Here is an 18,788-nt window from a genome sequence, read left to right on the forward strand (position 1 = left end):
GACACATGATTTTAAAAGACGATGTTTATCTTTTATAACTAGATTTATCTTTTTTTCTTTTTCCTGTTTAGCCTCCGGTAACTACCGTTTAGATAATACTTCAGAGGATGATATGTATGAGTGTGAATGAAGTTAGTCTTGTACATTCTCAGTTCGACCATACCTTAGATGTGTGGTTAATTGAAACCCAACCACCAAACAACACCGGTATCCACGATCTAGTATTCAAGTCCGTGTAATTTCTGCGTGAGGGAATTAATGTTATGGATTCGTTATTTTTCACAGATGAAGCACGGTTTCATTTGGATGGCTACGTAAACAGCCAAAACAGTAGAATTTGGAGTGCTGAAAATCCCCACGTTTATCACGAAAAACAATTACACCCGCAGAAGTCGGGCGTGTGGTGCGCGATATCGCGGAAGAAAATAATCGGTCCTATTTTTTTCGAGTACACCATTAATGCAGAACGATATCAGGATATTTTATTCCAGTTCTATCCACTCTTGGAAGAGGAAGACAGACACTGCTGGCTACAACATGACGGTGAGACATCGCACTACGCTGGTTCAACTTCTGATTTCATTGAGGAATTCTTTGGTAATCGTGTTGTCGGTCGAGGCTTGTGGCCACCAAGATCTCCAGATTTGACTGCGGCGGATTGTCTTTCTATGGGGTTACCTCAAAGGAAAAGCCTACAGCAACAAACCACGAACACTTGAACAATTGAAAGTCAATATTCAACAAGCTGTATTAAATATCCAGCGACAAACTTTGAAAAAAGTTACAAGAAACGCTGTAAAAAGAATTGAAGCTTGTATTCAAGAAGATGAATACACTTCCAACATTTACTCTAAATGTAAGGTAATGGATCGTAATAATAAAAATTACATTTACATTTACACATGCCTTTTTATTATTTCAATACCTACCAATATAAGGTTGAGTTGCGTTTTATATGGGACACCCTTTATAAACAGACAAAATCATAATTAATAAATATATATATATATATATATTTCTCCATCCCATCCCGTAGGGGAAGACACCCGCCTTATGACGCTTCCGGTCACCACATCCCCCCCGTAGCCCTGATGGGATTTAACGGGAGATATATATTTCTCCAATTGGTTTTCCAGCTACTGCCGGGTCTAAGTGTGTGTGTATAGGCAAATGTAATTATTGCTACCGGCTTGCCAGGCCTGACGTAGTTCCAGTGTAAATATAAATGTACCAGTAAACATACAGTCTGGAACAGGCTCAGGTACACCGTTCCTGAGACTTATGTTTAATTGAAATCCAATCACCAAAGAATACCGGTATCCAAAGTGTAACATTCAAATCCATATAAAAGCAACTGTTTTACAAGGACTCAAACCTGTTCGACTTCTTTGTAGAACCTCAGAATTCTCGATTCGAAAATAACTGATTTTGCGATGATGAGTTTAACCGCTCGACTAATCCGGCGGGTCGATAAGATATAGTTACATTAAATAAATAATTAAAGAAGCCAAAATCTCAAATTCAGATACTTACTAGCTATTTTAAAATCGGAACAATTGTTTCAGTACAATGATATTAAACCGTATAAAATCAAGCGGATAGCGGCCGCTTAATTCTCGTGTACTACAGATAATAACTAATCACACTACTATTAATCTACATGGACTCTTTAATTTTTTAAACAATAAATAAATATATTTTATTAATAAAATTTAGGTTGTTCTAAATTCTTCTTGATAAAGGAGCAGATGCAAATAGTCGTACCTTTTTTTAATATTGTATTACATTTTAACGTAATCGTAATGTTATGTTATGAAATGAAATATAATGTGTAACGTTCAGTGTTTCCTTTTAGAATAAACTGTTTTAGTATTCATAGCATCTCATTCTTCGGTTAAATATCAGCGGATAATTGAATTAGAAATTTATTGTGATGACTTCGTGATGATGCGAATCAGTTATGAATTGAAACCGTAGTAAGATTTCACTGTTTGATACGTTGGATACGTAATTAAATTCCGTTTATTCAAATCGGTGCAATAACAATATTGTATTAAGAATTTTGTTATAATTCAAAAATTTCATCGTTTTGCAAAAAATTCAAAAGGTTTTTTTAAAATTTAATCCCTATAGTTTTGTTAAAATGTTAATTTTCCAAGTTGTCTAGTCAAAATGTATTCTGTAATATTTCATAGAATATGATAATGGGAAGTTAAATACCTGTGTACCTTATTCTATTTAAAGTTTATAAGTTTTATGAAATGTTTGTTTTATTTATTTTTTTTTTTTTACATATTTTTTTGTATCGGTATTGAACGGAATCAAATTGTGTTCTTATAAAATTACGGATGCTTTCTGAGAAATGTATAAATTGTTTTACGTTTCGTCTACAAATACTTCTCTTGTAGATTTTTTTGCAACGAGGTAGTCAGAAAGGTATAAAATTGAGTATAAAATAGAATTAAAGAAAAATTTTTTTTTTACTAAGTAATTTTCTGAATAGAAGGTCACATTTTAACATTCATATTTATGCAGGTAAATAAACAATTGATAAATTAACCAATAGTTATGAGTTAACCAATAGACCAGCCCACGGACTGGTCTATTGGTTAACTCATCATCGCAAATTGGTAGTTTAACAGCTGATTTTTGAAAAATCGCAAGTTCTGAGGTTTGATTCCCCTAGTAAATGTATGTTGCTTTGGTTAAGGGAGTCATTGATTTTGGTCTTTTTCCTAAGTGCAGTATTAAGCCCTCATTGAGAGCTTTTCAACAATTTATCACAAGTCGTACTTATTCTTATTGGTTCCATGTTATAGCCACAAAAAATTTTAATTAATGGAATAGCTGGATCATACAAGGGAAAGGTACATCGGTTTGAATCCGAGTTCGTTTCCTTTTTGTTAAATTTTTTTTTAATTTAAATATATTATTGATTTATTAATAAATTAACCTCTGATTGTAAAAAAAAATTACAATAAATAGTAATTCAATAGTAGCAATAAAAAAAGTCAGAAGTTATTAGTGAAATAAAATTTTATGTACTTTTAGAAATATGTGTGTCTAATTTAATAGCCATTCAAGGAAGTCATGCGATATCCACATCAGATTTTTTCCGATAAAAATTTATATCTTAAGAATGAATTGAGATATTTTAATTATATTTAATGCACGTGTACCTAACAATATCTTATAAAATATAAAAAGGTTTGAAAATTTTACCTTTGAATATTCCAAAACGGTGGCTATTTAAATAGTTTTAACCGATAAATAGTTCCGTAGATATATATTAGTTTTGTCGAATTACGTTCTATTAAATAAAATTTTAAACCTGTAATTGCGAACTATATTACTACATTCGTTTGTTTTAATCTGTTAATAAACAACTAATATATAGCTGAAAGTGTTGGAATCGGATTGCACAAATTATGCAATCTGACGATTTTGTCTGTTTTCACTTACTTCAATAACAGTTTCTATTATTAGAAATGAAAACATAAAAATATTCTCTTCATGAACATGTTTGTTTATTTTGATGTCCTGAATCATTCCCTTAAATTTGGCTAACATCATCAGGAATGTCTGTATTGTACATTTTTTTATACAAGCCTTTTTTTTATTTACGTTTTATATTCTTAAGACCGTATCGCAGATTATTTTAAAACAAACAAAAAGGTATATATTGAACAAATATAACGTAGATACAATCGACGATGGATTGAATTGTAAACTCTATTGTATGGAAAGTTTAACAACACGTCGTAGCCAGAGGTTTTTTTTCTTATAATATTTTAACGAACACACACTTGATTAATTCTCTGAAAAAGATTTTCTTTTAGTTTTTTTTATTTATTGTAAAATATAACTTAATTTAAAATTCTCATTAAGCAGAACTTAATCGTAGACATTTAAATTAAAAAATAAATAATTTACCAAAAAAAAGTTACGACGTCACAAATTAATACAGAAGCTTGTAGTATCATAAAATATTAATCAAACCTTTTTTTATGTAAACTTTAATTAATTATTTATTGTTAAATGCAAACAAGAGAAGTCATTAATTTTTAATTTTTATCTTACAATAACAAAGAACAGTCATTAAAAGATCTTAATCTAAAATACTAACCCGACATAAGATTAGTATTTCTTTTTGAAATTGTTTTTTTACCTATTAATATTAATGGGAATAGTACTGTTCTATCTTAAATATTACACAACGTTTGTAACTATATAAAGAAAATACGAATTTTCTCCTTCTTTGTGAAACTTTTTTTTCATTGTATTTTTATTTCTTATAAAGTAAGATCTCCCATAATAATCTATCGTTTAGATATTACGTAACTATTTTATTGATGTGTATAAAAATTATGATCCCGCTTATCTTTCTTTATACTAGTTTAACTATGGATAAAGAAACGATGTATTTTAATAAAGAAGCGTTTTTAAAGTATTGGAATTTTTCTACTGCATAATGTAATACATGTAAGATTAAACATTATAATTTGGATTTCCTGATAATGCCCTGTTTGTTAACATTCGAGTTATTATTATTATTCATAATATGGTTGTACGACATTGAGCAGGTCCCTCGCACTAAGTCCATCATTTTTATTTGTTATAAGCTAAAATTTTGGATTCTTGATTGACCACATTTATTTTTAAAATTTTCTCTAATTTTTAATACCTTTTTGGCCTCTATTTAGTGCATCTTTTAACTTTGTTAAAATCGATCCTTATTTCATGACGCCCTGCCCGATCAGTTTTCCCTATTTCAAATCACTTTGACTAATTTCTATTCTCGTTTATTCTTCTTATTACTCTTCATTTTTTATTCTAATCCATCTAATCTACTCCGATCTTCACCGCGATCAAACTGACTTCAGCTTCTCCTTCAATTTACGAATATGAAGACATCAAATAAAATTATTTTTCCAAACACTTCATCAAAATACTTTCTTCAAGTCTTCCTCTACCTTACTGAATTTATTTTTTTAAAGCCTTCTTCCGTAGTGGAACGGTAGCGTCTCTGCTGTTCGTCTACAAGATTTCTGGTTCAAATTTCTATCGCGCTTGAAATGTTTTCACATCCTAAAAAAATGTCATATCCTATTCTCATGTGAATTTCTAAGTTAATTTAAACTTCCTTAGATGAAAATATTTATTAGGTTATTTAAAATTTCACTGTCGTTGGGGCAGTTTCAACGTAATTTCTAAACAATTTTAGTCTTGTATCTCGAAAACCCATTGACCAAAAAAGTTGAAATTTTGCACAAATATTGGTTTTATATATACCAGTTTTGGCCTGATAGTCTAATCCGTCGGAGAAGGAGGCATTACGGTAAAAATTATTTTTTTTATGAACTATAATTTTTTTATCCTCGAAATAATTACTGCGATAAATAAACTTTAAGTCCCAAAACAAAAAGGTTAAACGGCACTGTACTCAAAATATTACTTTTTTCAATTTTTAAGATTGAGAATCCAACCGTAGAAGTATTAATGTAGACTATATGAGAACTCTTTTTTTTTACTAAAAGGGAAGGGTCCCTTGGAACCCGACTTAAAAAACACATTTTTCGAATTTTCTTTAATTTACGAGAGGTTATTTCTAAAGTAAAGACCGTTTCATCGCCACATGTATTAAGACATTTTTCGTAGCGATACATCAGCATCAATATACCCTCGTGGAATTCTTCTGCCGACAGTCCATTTAGCCATTGATTAACAGCATTTTTAATTTTATAGTCACCAGCGAATTACTTACCACTCAAAACGTTTTTCAGTTTCCCTAACAAATGGTAATTAGAAAGAGCTAAGTACGGGCTATATGATGGGTGATCGTAAATTTCCCATCCAAACGTTCTCAGTAAATCACGCGTCGGACACGCAACGTGTGGACGTGCATTATCGTGCAGCACGACAACGCCATCGGTCAGCCACGTACATCGCCGATTTTGATTGGCGGGCCGTAAGTTACGTACAGTTTCGCAGTAGGCTTCTACATTTATAGTCGTTTCACGCGGCATGAAGTTGATCAGCAGTATGCCAAACCGATCCCAAAAAGATTGTGGCCATCAGTTTGCGTCCAAATGGCTGTGGCTTGACCTTTCTCAGTATGGTTGGTGATTGAGGATGATGCCATTCATTTGACTGCCGTTTTCTCTCTGGCGTGTAATACGAAATCAATGTTTCATCGTCGGTAAAGATCGAATTAAGAAACTAATCACATTTTTCTGCGTAGCGCATCAAAAATTCCAAAGCAGATCCCATTCGGATTTTCTTGTGACTTTCCGTTAAGACGTCCGGCACCTAACGTGCACAAACCTTTCTGGAGTCTAAATGGTCATGAACAATGCGACCGATAACAGCTCTTGAAACATCAGGAAAAAGAAGGACCAGGTCGAAAATCGTTGAGCGATGATCTTTTCTGATTTCATCATCGACGCGTTTCAATAAGTTCTCGTTGATTATCGAGGGCCTCTTCGAACGTTCTTCATCGTGCATATCAATTCTGTTATTTCTAAACTTTTCACACCATTTTCGGACGTTTCTTACAATAATTACATTATCACCGTACAGAACAACCGACTACCTATGAATTTCAGCTGGCTTAACGTTTTGATGGTTTAAAAAACGTATGACTCCACGTATTTCACAGTCGGCGACAATATCGATTTTCCTATTTATTTTATAACGTAATAACTCACAGGTAATCAAAGATACTACAACGCGACAACTTACAAACAACAATGCAGTGTATGTATTACTAGCGTGGCCATTAACGATACAGGTTCGCCAATCTTAAGGAGAGAAACCCACCGGGTTGGTAAAATGGTTAACGCGTTTTCCCAAATCAGCTGATTTTGAAGTCAAGAGTTCCAGCGTTCAAGTCCTAGTAAAGCCAGTTATTTTTAAACGGATTGAATAATAGATCGTGGATACCGGAGTTCTTTGGTGATTGGATTTCAATTAACCACACATCTCAGGAATGGTCGAACTGAGACTGTACAAGACTACACTTCATTTACACTCATACATATCATCCTTTTTCATCCTCTGAATCAAGTCGTGGCGTTTATGAAAAATATTGTATTAAAAAGCTGCAGTAAGGGGGTAAATTTAGATCCAAAATTGTTTACCAAAAATTTTAAGCTTTTTTTTACTGTACCCTTAATACTGCATAAATTGTGGAGTAAAAATATCATTCGATCACAAGGTTCAAATTAGACCCAATTTTTTTTTTTTGTTAACTTTTGATATTTTTCGTAATTATGTGTCAAATCTGCTAGCGTGTATTTAGTCAGCCAAACCGATAATAATATTATTCTAACTATAACTAATAATAGTAATAAATAATATTTACAATTTTTAGTTTCGCTTATTTTATTCCATTTACTAAAATTATTAATTTCATGGAATTAAATATCGTTTGATTATATATTTGTAAAAGCCGACTAATAATAATAACAATATTTACAATTTTTATTTAAAATTAAATAAATTCTACTTAACAACTGAATTTTATTGTATTATTTCCGTTTTAAAGTTTGGCTGGAAAAATAAGGGAAAGTGCTGGAAAAGTTTTGCATTCCTTAGACCGCTTTTTCAATGATTTTAACTTATTATCTAACAACTTTTACATTATATTTTTAATAGACGAGTTGTTATATGAAGTAGGATTTTAAACGTTTTTATTGTACTCAACGTTAACGAATAATTTTTTAAATATTTATTTTAAAAAATATCCGATAAAATTGCCATTTTATGGTAATTTGTATAAATTTTTACCAACGACTTTAATAAGAGACCGTATCGTAAATTATCTTCTATTAGTTAAAAAAATCTGTAGTAAATAAATCATAAAAAAGTAGAATTTAAAGGTCATTATTTTCAAATTTGTTAACGGGAGAGTAAAGAATGTTAATCTGCAAATTCGTTGAAATTTAGGAACATTTCTGAGATTTTTAATGTTATAATATAAAATTTATAATAAAAAATTGTTGTAATATAAAATTTTATCGTTATTAATAATTTATAGATAAGATTAAATAAAACAGATAAATAAAATACTCACCGCATGGACACAGGCGGCTCTACATTGCGCTACTTTTAAAGACGAAGTAATTTCTTCAGTTAACGCATTCACTAATACTCCAGTAGCGAGTATTACGCCGACTAAAGACATCGATATTTGTAGTCGCAGCGAAACCCAGACTTCCGGCATTCCGTCTGATCAATGTTTAGCTATATCACCGAATAACATCATCACACTAATTTAACTGCACACGATAATATAACCGGTTGTTTCTGTTTGCGATACATTCCAATCACTTGTGTTTTTTTTTTGTCTTTAATTATATCTTCTTCATACCACCTATAAAAAAGAAATACATATATATATACATAAATTATTTATTAGTGTTAAATATTACAATTTTTATCTATTCGGGTATATAAATCTATCGACAAAATACAACTGTTGTGAAGGGCCGTGGTTTTTAAAACCGATCCGCAATCATGAAGATGAGTCATAATCCCATTTCCGTTTATAGAAATAGATTCAATCCTTACTGTCCAATATATTTTTCAGTTACATGCCACTTTTACTTTTTTATTTATTTACCGAGAACTGAATGCAGATTGAAATACCCCCAGGTACATTAATTACGAGCGAACTTCTTTCGGGTCCCCTTACCTAGGATATCCTGGCTCGCCTGCCTACAAGAGCGGGGTAGTCAGGGTGTTTCTAATGATGGCATGTGAAACTCTTGCGGTGTGAGAGGGTCCGAGTAAGGGGAAGGGCATGCGTAATGCATGCCTGGATCTTAGTAGGGTAGGAACGGGGACGGGTAGCCCTCCTGAGGAGGGGCGTCTAGGCTGCCCCGGAAGAGGGAGAGTCGGGGCGTCCTTGCGATCCAGGGGGGACCTCGGTGGGTGGCCTCTGGGTTGGGCCAAGCTAGGGGGGACAGGCTGCTGCCACGGCACCCTGAGGTAACCGAGTTGTCTATCGGGCGGGGACCGGTTGACTTGGGGGTATTTAAAAAAAAAATAAAACTTTGGGGCGAGCATTACTACGTTATATTACTCTTTATTCGTATTTCAATCGATAACAATCGAAATATTTTTCCTATTTATAACAAGTATTAATTTAAATTCATTTTACTAAGTATTCCTCTTTATGCTATAACACGCAATTTAAATAAATCTGTATTCTTCTGTTACCAGTTCTTATCTGATATCCACAAGCACAACTATAGTCGGAATTTCAACCGCAGAAACTGCTGTTCGCATTTAAATTGTTTAAAATTTTATTTCTTTAATACCTTTCCTCTGAAAACTATTAAACGTTAGAAATGTGGTGCTACAGGAGACTGTTAAAAATCAGATGGGTGGATAAAGAGACAAATGAAGTGGTATTGCGGCAAATCGATGAAGAAAGAAGCATTTAGAAAAATATAGTTAAAAGAAGAGAAAGACTTGTAGGCCACATATTAAGGCATCCTGGAATAGCCGCTTTAATATTGGACAGACAGGTAGAAGGAAAAAATTGTGTAGGCAGACAACGTTTGGAATATGTAAAACAAATTGTTAGGGATGTAGGATGTAGGGGGTATACCGAAATGAAACGACTAGCACTAGAAAGGTAATATTAGAGAGTTTCATCAAACCAGTCAAATGCCTGAAAGCCTGAAAAATCCTTTTCTCTGAAATATTTTATAGAAATTTTTCCACAGCGAGTAAAATACAATTTTTTTTTCTTAAGTCGGAAAAAGCTCCCTTTTTAAATTTTAAAAACGTTTAAATGAGTGTTTTTTAAAATAAAACATTTTTTACTTATCATCCTTTGAAAATTTTCAATAAAATGATCTAAGTTAATAAATTTTCTTTTGAAAAAAAGAGAGAAGAACCCTTAAATTATTTCAAATTTAATTTTTATCGTTGGAATATTTTTTATTAAAATATACTGTGAAAAACGAATGGTAAATATTTAGAATTAAAGACAACAGACATAGCTGATATATTTAAATCTTAAAAATTAACCGGTTAAAATAGATTTATTCTACTGAAGAGAAAAAAAATGTAATAAACAAGCATATTAGAAAAGCAACATCGTATTAAGTTTTATGAATCGCATAATGGAGGCTGCTTTCAACAACTAGTGTAACTTATTCATTTTCCTATAAAGTTATCACTTTTTGAACACTACTTTTTTAACTAAATTCTGATACACCATGTAAATTTATAAATTTACTGGGAGTTTTGATAAATGAACGTAAATGTCAACTAAATTTTTCTTTAAATATTTTTTTGAAACTATTCCTGTATCTCTTCAGTCGCTGATTGGAAACCTTACCGCATTAAAAATAACATTAGAAAATATGGCTTGGTCTAAGGCTGATTTTTCACCCGACAACAATCGCCAGCATTTTTCCTAACAAATAATCATTTTGAATAGATTTACGTAACGAAATTTTCTCAAGTTTTAATAAAACAATAACAAAGGTAAATCGGTCCAGAGGTTCCTTAGTTTTAAGCGATCATCGGCACAAAGGTATATTTCTGGTTTTTGTATACAGATTTTACAAGCTGGAAAGTTTGTGATGGAAATTATTTCCATAACAATTGCCTAACTCTTATTGATTGTACTAGTAGTAGGCTACTATAAAAAGAGGGTTAAGTTAATATTTACGTAAATTAACCGATAACATTCTTTTTAAATCGTTTATATCCACTTTCAATTCCTTTCAATTTGAATAAATGAGGTGTAGTATTATAGATTATCAATATACTCTTTTGAAAACCGTGGATTTTATACATTATATTCTGAAATATAGCCTAATCCCAGGAAATCAAAGCCAAATACGCGTATTAAGTAAATAGAGATGACTGCATCTTCGTGTAAATTTCTTTATTTAAATGCCAAAAAAAATTAGAATCATATTAGGTATATGAATTTAATTTTATTATAGTTTGTTCCAGTAAATTTTTAAAATGATCTCGTTTCAATTAATTTTTATTTTTTATTTATTGTTAATTGTTATTACTTCCTTGTACTAAGTAAAGACTTGTACAGACGTCACGCCGAAACTAGTCAAAATAGATTCAGAGATGGTCAAAATGGATATTTTCGTTGAAATCAGGAAATTTTTCGCGATAATAATACTTCCTTTACTTCGTACTAGGAAGTAAAAACATGAAAAAATATCAGAAGTTAACGAAATAAAATGTTATGAGTTAATTTTAAAAAATATGTATATGTAATATAATAGGCATACAAGGAAGTCATGTCGTGTCCATATCAGATTTTTTATAATTTTGCATTCCAAACACTGAATAGTAAGATATATTAAAATATATATATAAACAGTCAGTGCAAAAACTGTATTTATAATTTTGCCTTTTTTTTTTACACAAAAATTAAATTAAAATGAATGGGATTCAAAAACGTCTACAAAATCGTAGGTTGTATCTATCATTAACAGTTTACATATCAAGCGAAGATTAAATAACCAATTATCAAAAATTAGATTACATTAAAGATCGTAAATAACATTAAATAAACCGTAAAGGATAGACAGACATATCGAAAACTTTTTTTAAATAGATCTTATTTATAAAATTTTTAACTTGCCCTAAATCCAAAAATACTGAAACTGTTAAAAATTTTATACATGTACTGGATGATGTTTTGTGTGTGTGCGCGCGTGCGTGCATATAAGTGTTTTGGCATCTGTTTAGCTTTATATCTCAGGAATAGTTAAACCTGTAATCAAGAAATTTAATGTCGTAACTTGTGTATTACAGAGATTAATTTTGTTAAATTTTTTTTTAATTTAATTTAAAAACTGGACTTGTATATGGGAGAATTTAAGGTACTTTTATCTCAAAGAAGATTGGATTGGCAGTTTATACGTATATTTCAGCTTATAAAAACTAATATATATCATTAAATTATAATAACATTCCCACAAATAGATGAAATTAAAAAAAATACAAAAATTTAAAGCTAACAACTCCCGAAAGATTGGAGTTATATATATTAATTATTTAAGTGAGAGAGTAGATCACTTTTGAAACTATCGATATTAAATATTTAACGACAGCCATTTCGATTAGAGTTGTGACCAGATATTTTTTTTAATTGATTCTGTTTTAATGCCTTTAACATTGTAAGTTATAATCCTAGGAGTTTTATTTAAAATTTTTGTACAGTCCTCCACAAATGTCCCTAGGTGCTTGAGGGTATCGTGGTCTCTAACCGAAAATAGGTCGTTTCAATGTAGGAGTATTTCCTAAATTTTATTTTGTACGTTACGTAGAAAATAAACGTTATTAGCTAGGTTGAAAAGTAAGAAGGATTTCCATAATTTATTAAAATTCTTTATGTATAAAATTTAATTTATTTGAAAGTTTTTTTTTCGTTTAAGTAACCCCTTATATACCCTGAAAAATATATCTGTCGTATATACTTTTATTAAAATATAACGAAGTACATTAGGCCACAGTTAAACGTCAGCTTGTTTACAAACTTTTATTTTATGAAACTTTATTCGTACATGTTTTTCTAGATTATAAAAAAATAATGTCAGCAAATAATTTGAAATAATAACACTGGTTATATGTTTTTAAACCCACACGCCTTAAATTTCTTCTTTTTTTTGTAATTATTTTTTTACCAACTTCAAAAAAAATGCTCAAAATCGAATTACATGTATGTGTTTTTTAAGACACGTTCTTAAATAACTTCTGGTTCACGAAGTGAACCAGATTTGTGCCAGATCTGGGCATATCCATATATATCACAGATTTTTTGGGCAGTCTGAGTCGCATTCTTCTCTTTTTTGTAACCCGTGTTAAATACGTGGAATTCATTTTTGATTGTCACCATTTCATTTTTAAGATACAATCCTACCCTATTAAACGGCGTTTATATGTGTGTCTGTGTGTGCGTCCCCCTTAGCTTAACACCGAATTGTACTAAACACTAGCGGAAAATCCTAAATCGTTAGTACATGTCTCGTGGTGGTCAGGTGTATACTTTTACATTATTATACATCGATATACCGTATATATATATATCGATATATATATCGAAGTTTTGAGAAAATTTAGTATTTTTTAACCGGATCCGAATTTTCGAACGAAAATCGCAAATATCTCGAAAACGGTAGGTCCCAGCGCTCTGAAAAATTCTTTCGCCCCCCCCCCCCTTGAAGATATTCCATCCGCTCCTAGTGATACCCTCTGATGATAATATTTTAAAGTGCCCGTGAGGCACCGTTCGGAAATTGGGGGGGTGCGATAAGGTGCAACCGTAATATCTCGGCAATCGCTCGTCCGATTTTTACGATTCAAACGGCATATGTAAGCCGATCGAGCGTTAACTTTTTAAAGCATCGGGTACACTCTTGATCGACCAATTATCCGGTCGACGATTTTTCGCTAAATACCCTCAAAAAAGTGTGCTAGCGCAGCTGTAAAGTATAAACTTAAGAAGACTAAAAAGTAGAAAATAAAAAGGATATTTAAAAAACGTTTTAAAAACCACTCATGTATTCAATGCACTAAAAAGTAGAAAATAAAGAATATGTAAAAAAAAATTAAAACACCACTCTTAAATTAAACGCGCTAAAAGGAAGAAATAATTTTAGAACGGTTTCTCAGAAGGAATTTGACAACAAGCTTTGATGGTGATATGTAAGATTTATACACCAGATGGCAAAGCCTTCCTTGTACCTTTCAGTGATCTTCTTAAATATACAGAACAATTAGTGTATACTACATGAGGATCCCACGTCTTATCCTGATCACTAATTTTACACTGAAAGTACAAATGATATGCTTTTTTAATTAAAGGTGTAATGTTTTTTCTACTTCATTTTACGGTAAACTCACCACATACATAACAAAAGGCATCTACATCATTTACACAATTTCGAGGCATTATGACACAGCACTGTTAACAAATTTAAGACAGCAATAAGGTTGAACAAAACTAATTCATTCTTAAATCGAGTACTTAATATAAACAACACAGCTGTGTTTTCAGCTACGTGTTTTGACCTGCACTTGATTAATCTTGTCCATGAAGCCTCACTCTTCAGTATTAGATATAAAATATGTGACTATGATATGATTTAATTCTTTGTCTAGTATTGTTTATTTATAGCTTACAAATTATGTTAACAAAGTTAAACAATAAAAATGAACTAACAAAATACAATATAGGAGTTTAAAATGCTAACTCTACGTCGAAAAATGAAAAAACCCTTTAATTAAAATTTAAAAATTTTTCAAAAATGGTAGGTGATAGAAAAATTCTTGTTCATATTCGTTTTTAGCATCGAAAAACAGATTAAAATCACGTACCACATGTTAGGATACAAAAATTATCTTTATCAGTGATTGATTATCAACGCGAGTGTTGTTTCTGTTACTTAATAAAACGAATATTTTTTTTGTATAATTAATTATAAATGTAAAATAAATTATTGAAGTAAATAATATAATATAAAAAATTTTTTTTTTTTCATTTATATGAAAGATTTTTTCATCGTACAGGGACATACATGATCCGTTATAAATAATTGGCTACTGTTTATCATTGCTTTTTATTTATTTATTTTTTTGTTTTATGAATTCTCTTGTTTGTTAAGTTGTAAACTTATTTTATTATATAAAATGATATATGATATTTTTATAAAGTTTTTGTAATAGTCTGAACACCGTACAGCTTTCATATAGAGTGAAATAATAATATAACATTATTCCTTAAGGGCACTTAAAATACATTTATATAAATGTATCATATTTTATTACCTACATAAAAATTTTGCTACAAATACATGTTATTATACTGCAGTATATTTGATTTTAACACCGGTATATAATAAATCATAATAGATATTTTTGTTAAATATATTTACCTCATTTCTAGTGATTTTATAGTATTCAGTTACATAAATTCAACTAAAACTACTTCGGATATGATTTTTATTACCCGGAATAAATTATTTCACACAAATAACAAATAAAATTTATTAGTCAAATTTTCTTTATTTACTTGTCAAATATTTAACTAAAATAGATCACCTATTTAGTTATCACAAATGTTTACGATAGAAGGAGGTCGGATACCTTTATATATGTTTTTTTTTAATCGTTTTAGTAAATTGTGTATATAAATAGGTATATTTAGGGGTCGCTTTTCACGTACGGAAAAATAGACGTTTTGAGGAAGAAGCATTTGTTAAATTTTATTTTTTAAATATTTAATTTTTTACAGATATTTAAGACGTGTACTGTAGATACCTTTTGAAACCAGCTGTGAAAAATATTAAAAAGTATTAGCCCGAAAGTTTTTACTTCAAACTTTTGGATTTCAATGGCGTTTAAAACGATCTGTCATAACCCTATCCTTTTTATTTTAAGTGTTTCTAGTCATTCCCCTGTAGCGGCTTGGGATAAATAATTGGTAAGTGCAAATGTATATGAATATTCAAAAGGTTTATTAAACCCACAATGTTATATTTCTACGGGTAAATAAACTTCTCGGACATTTTCGAGAAAGGAATTCTTGGACGTTTCGAGGTAGGCCTTCGGTAAATTTAATTTTTCTATGTTTAAAGGCCCAAAAGTTATTTAAATGTTGTCGTATTTGTTATATTTAGTGTCTTCAGTAACAAATAAGAATACAGGAAAAATTATATTGTAAAATGAAAGATTTTATTACATTTATAATTTATCAGTTACCCGATCGATTATTTTTCAAAACAAATTTTCACTAATATATCTTTCTCAAAGATCTGAATATGTTTACGATGCAAAGACAAATAAGTATACTGTTATGTTTATTAGCCGTCTATACTCTTTGTTATAACAACCTGCCTTAATGCAATTTTTACTTCCTTTCGTACAAGGAAGTAATTAAGTTATTTTTTTTTTAATTTTTATTTATTGTTAATTATTATTACTTTCTTGTACGAAGTAAAGGAAGTACTGTTATCGTGAAAAATTTCGGTTTTCAAATTTCAACGGAAATATCCATTTTGACCATCCCTGATTTCATTTTGACTAGTTTTGGCGTGAGGTCTGCACGTACATATTTATCTCGCATAACTCAAAAACGATTAGCCATAATATGTTGAAATTTTGGACTGTTGTAACATCTAGTTGTGCACCTCCACTTTTGATTGCAATCGACTGCACCAAAAGTGTTCAAAAAAAACCTAAAACCCGAAAACGTTTGGATTTTGGACTTTTATTTAACTGCAGTAATAAGCCCTCATTGAGAGACAATCAACGATATACATAAGTGGTATTTATTTTCATTGGTTCTAGAGTTATAGCCAAATGAAATTTTAATTAACGAAATATTTGGATCTATAAGGGGAAGGGACATCGGTTCGAATCATCTCCTTTTTTATTTATTTTTTTTTAACTTTTTTTTTAAATTAAATATATTAATTTATTATCAATTATTAACCCTGTGATTATAAAAAAAGTTTTACAATAAATAATTATTCAATAATAATAATTAAAAATAAATATGAAAAAAAATCAGTTGTTATTGAAATAAAATTTTACGTACTTTTAAAAATGTGTTTATTTAATTTAATAAGCTTTATTACATAAGTGTATATGTAATAGATTTGGTGAAACATCTGATTATTTAATACTAATTGAAAATTATAATTTAGAATCGTATTATTTTTGGATTTTCTAGTTTAATTCCTGTTTAAATTTATTTAATTATGTAATTTCTGTTTAATTTTATCTACATTAAAGTTAACTACTGAGTGACTGAAAAATAGACCCTCACAAGAACAACATATACACTGATACTACATGCCCGATCTGTAATTTGCAAAAAAATTTTATCTTTTAATTCATTACTTCTCTGATATTGTCGGGCAATATTCTCCCTAAGTCGTACAAGGAAGTCATATGGTATCCACATCAGATTTTTCTTTTTGCGTACGTATTATGAAATAATTTTTCATTGTATTCTCATATCCTAAAACTTCATGATCATCTTATTTTATGTGTTCTTATAAATTGTTTTCTAACTTTTTTTATATATTCTCTATATTACACTTTTGTTTATTCCATTTAGCGTTTTTTTATTTTGTCTTAAAAACTTCTATCGCGTCAATTTTCAAAATCTAAGACTTTATTTTCCTTTCTTGCTTTCATGGTACATTTCACTGTTACGTAATTTTATTATAAATATATAGACGTAAATTATTCAGTAGATAGATAATATTAAACGAATAGAATCATCTTTAAGAATTTACGTTTAATATATAAATCAGTAGTTTTTATAATATGTTTGCTTATAAAAGTGCTCTTTACGCGATAATTTTCTTTTACATTATATTTTAAGTTATCCTCCACTTCCTAGTTTTATGGGTAAACAAAATAAAAATCTTCATGTTCTACTATTATAATATTTAATTTGTAATTATTTTATATTATAATCTGTTACTTATAGTTATTTTCATTCTAGAAAATTTATCCTCTTAACAATGAATCGACATTATTTATTGTTTTCAGCACTAAACGTTTATTTCTACAAAACCGATCTATAATATATACGTTTATGTTATTCTCCGATCCTTTCTGTTCTACGTTAATCTTTCATAATACATTCTTTCCTCGGTTATCTGTATTTATTTTCTCATGTAATGTTTATCCTCTACATATTCCTGTATTACGAAATTAGCTTATCCGGATGTCTTACTGTACGGCACATCCATCGATCTAGTTCATCTCTTAAGATTCTAACGTAAATTTCTTTTCTCTCTTAAATTTCTTCTCTTTTTTTAAGTCGTTTAAATATCTTTCTGTAATTCACATCGCAAATACTTCCAATCTTTTTCTTTATGCTCTACATATTTTACTATTAAGATCTAAAACTCCACACAGATTTTTTTCAAAATATATTTATAATTCTTTCTACATCTTTACAAACAGATTTCTTTGTTTTCTTATATCGATCTTTTTTCGTTATGTACACAAATTATTTCACCTAATCTTTTTATTCACTGTATAAGAAAATTCGGTACTTACGTATTAACGCCACCGCAGCTACAGCTTTATTTAAAAACAAAGTAGTCAATCGGATTTCGGTGGAAAATGGGCCGATATAGAATTTAACATAAATAAATAAATATTTATTTTATAAATATAATTTAACCAAACTTAACCTACGCACGCTTCGCTCGCTAACCTTGACTAATTAACACCGTTATTTTTTGAGTATTTATTTAATAAATTTAGTAATTACAATTATTTATTATTTAAATAATCAAATTGCAATAATTACTGAATTTATTAAATAAATACTCAAAAAATGACGGTGTTAATTAGTCAAGGTTAACGAGCGAAGCGTGCGTAGGTTAAGTTTGGTTAAATTATATTTATAAAATAAATAAATAAATATAAAAAACCATTTATATTCTGTTTTGAATCTGTTTCGGCCCATTTTCCACCGAAATCCGATTGACTCCTATCATTTTATGCCGTATTAATTCCACGTATTAACTCTTATTTTTAGGTATAAAACATATAAATTGCTATTTAATTCAGTAATTATACTTTATCGCAGAAAAGGGTATGCAACAAACGTCATTATAACCTCCAGTAGCTTGCTGTTCCGTCTATCTAAACATAATATATATTTTTAAAAAAGTATTACACCCTTTCTTTTTCATATAACAGTAATGAATGATGTAACACTTGATAGAAGTGACAGATGGGATGTCAGCAGTTGCATTATTTCATAT

At 29.9% G+C, this 18,788-nt stretch overlaps 1 protein-coding gene across 1 annotated transcript in view; it reads right to left on the reverse strand.

Annotated features, from left to right (window-relative positions):
- The window catches only part of LOC142331238 (uncharacterized), a 369,144-nt gene that overhangs the window by 338,434 nt on the left and 11,922 nt on the right, over positions 1–18,788 (reverse strand). The window contains exon 2 of the mRNA XM_075376992.1: positions 8,075–8,374. Coding sequence (XP_075233107.1) covers positions 8,075–8,224 — 150 coding nt within the window. The 5' untranslated portion in view covers positions 8,225–8,374. The remainder of the gene's footprint in view (positions 1–8,074; positions 8,375–18,788) is intronic.

The sequence above is a fragment of the Lycorma delicatula genome, chromosome 10 (assembly GCF_047948215.1).
Source record: "Lycorma delicatula isolate Av1 chromosome 10, ASM4794821v1, whole genome shotgun sequence".
NCBI classification, from domain to species: Eukaryota; Metazoa; Arthropoda; class Insecta; order Hemiptera; family Fulgoridae; genus Lycorma; species Lycorma delicatula.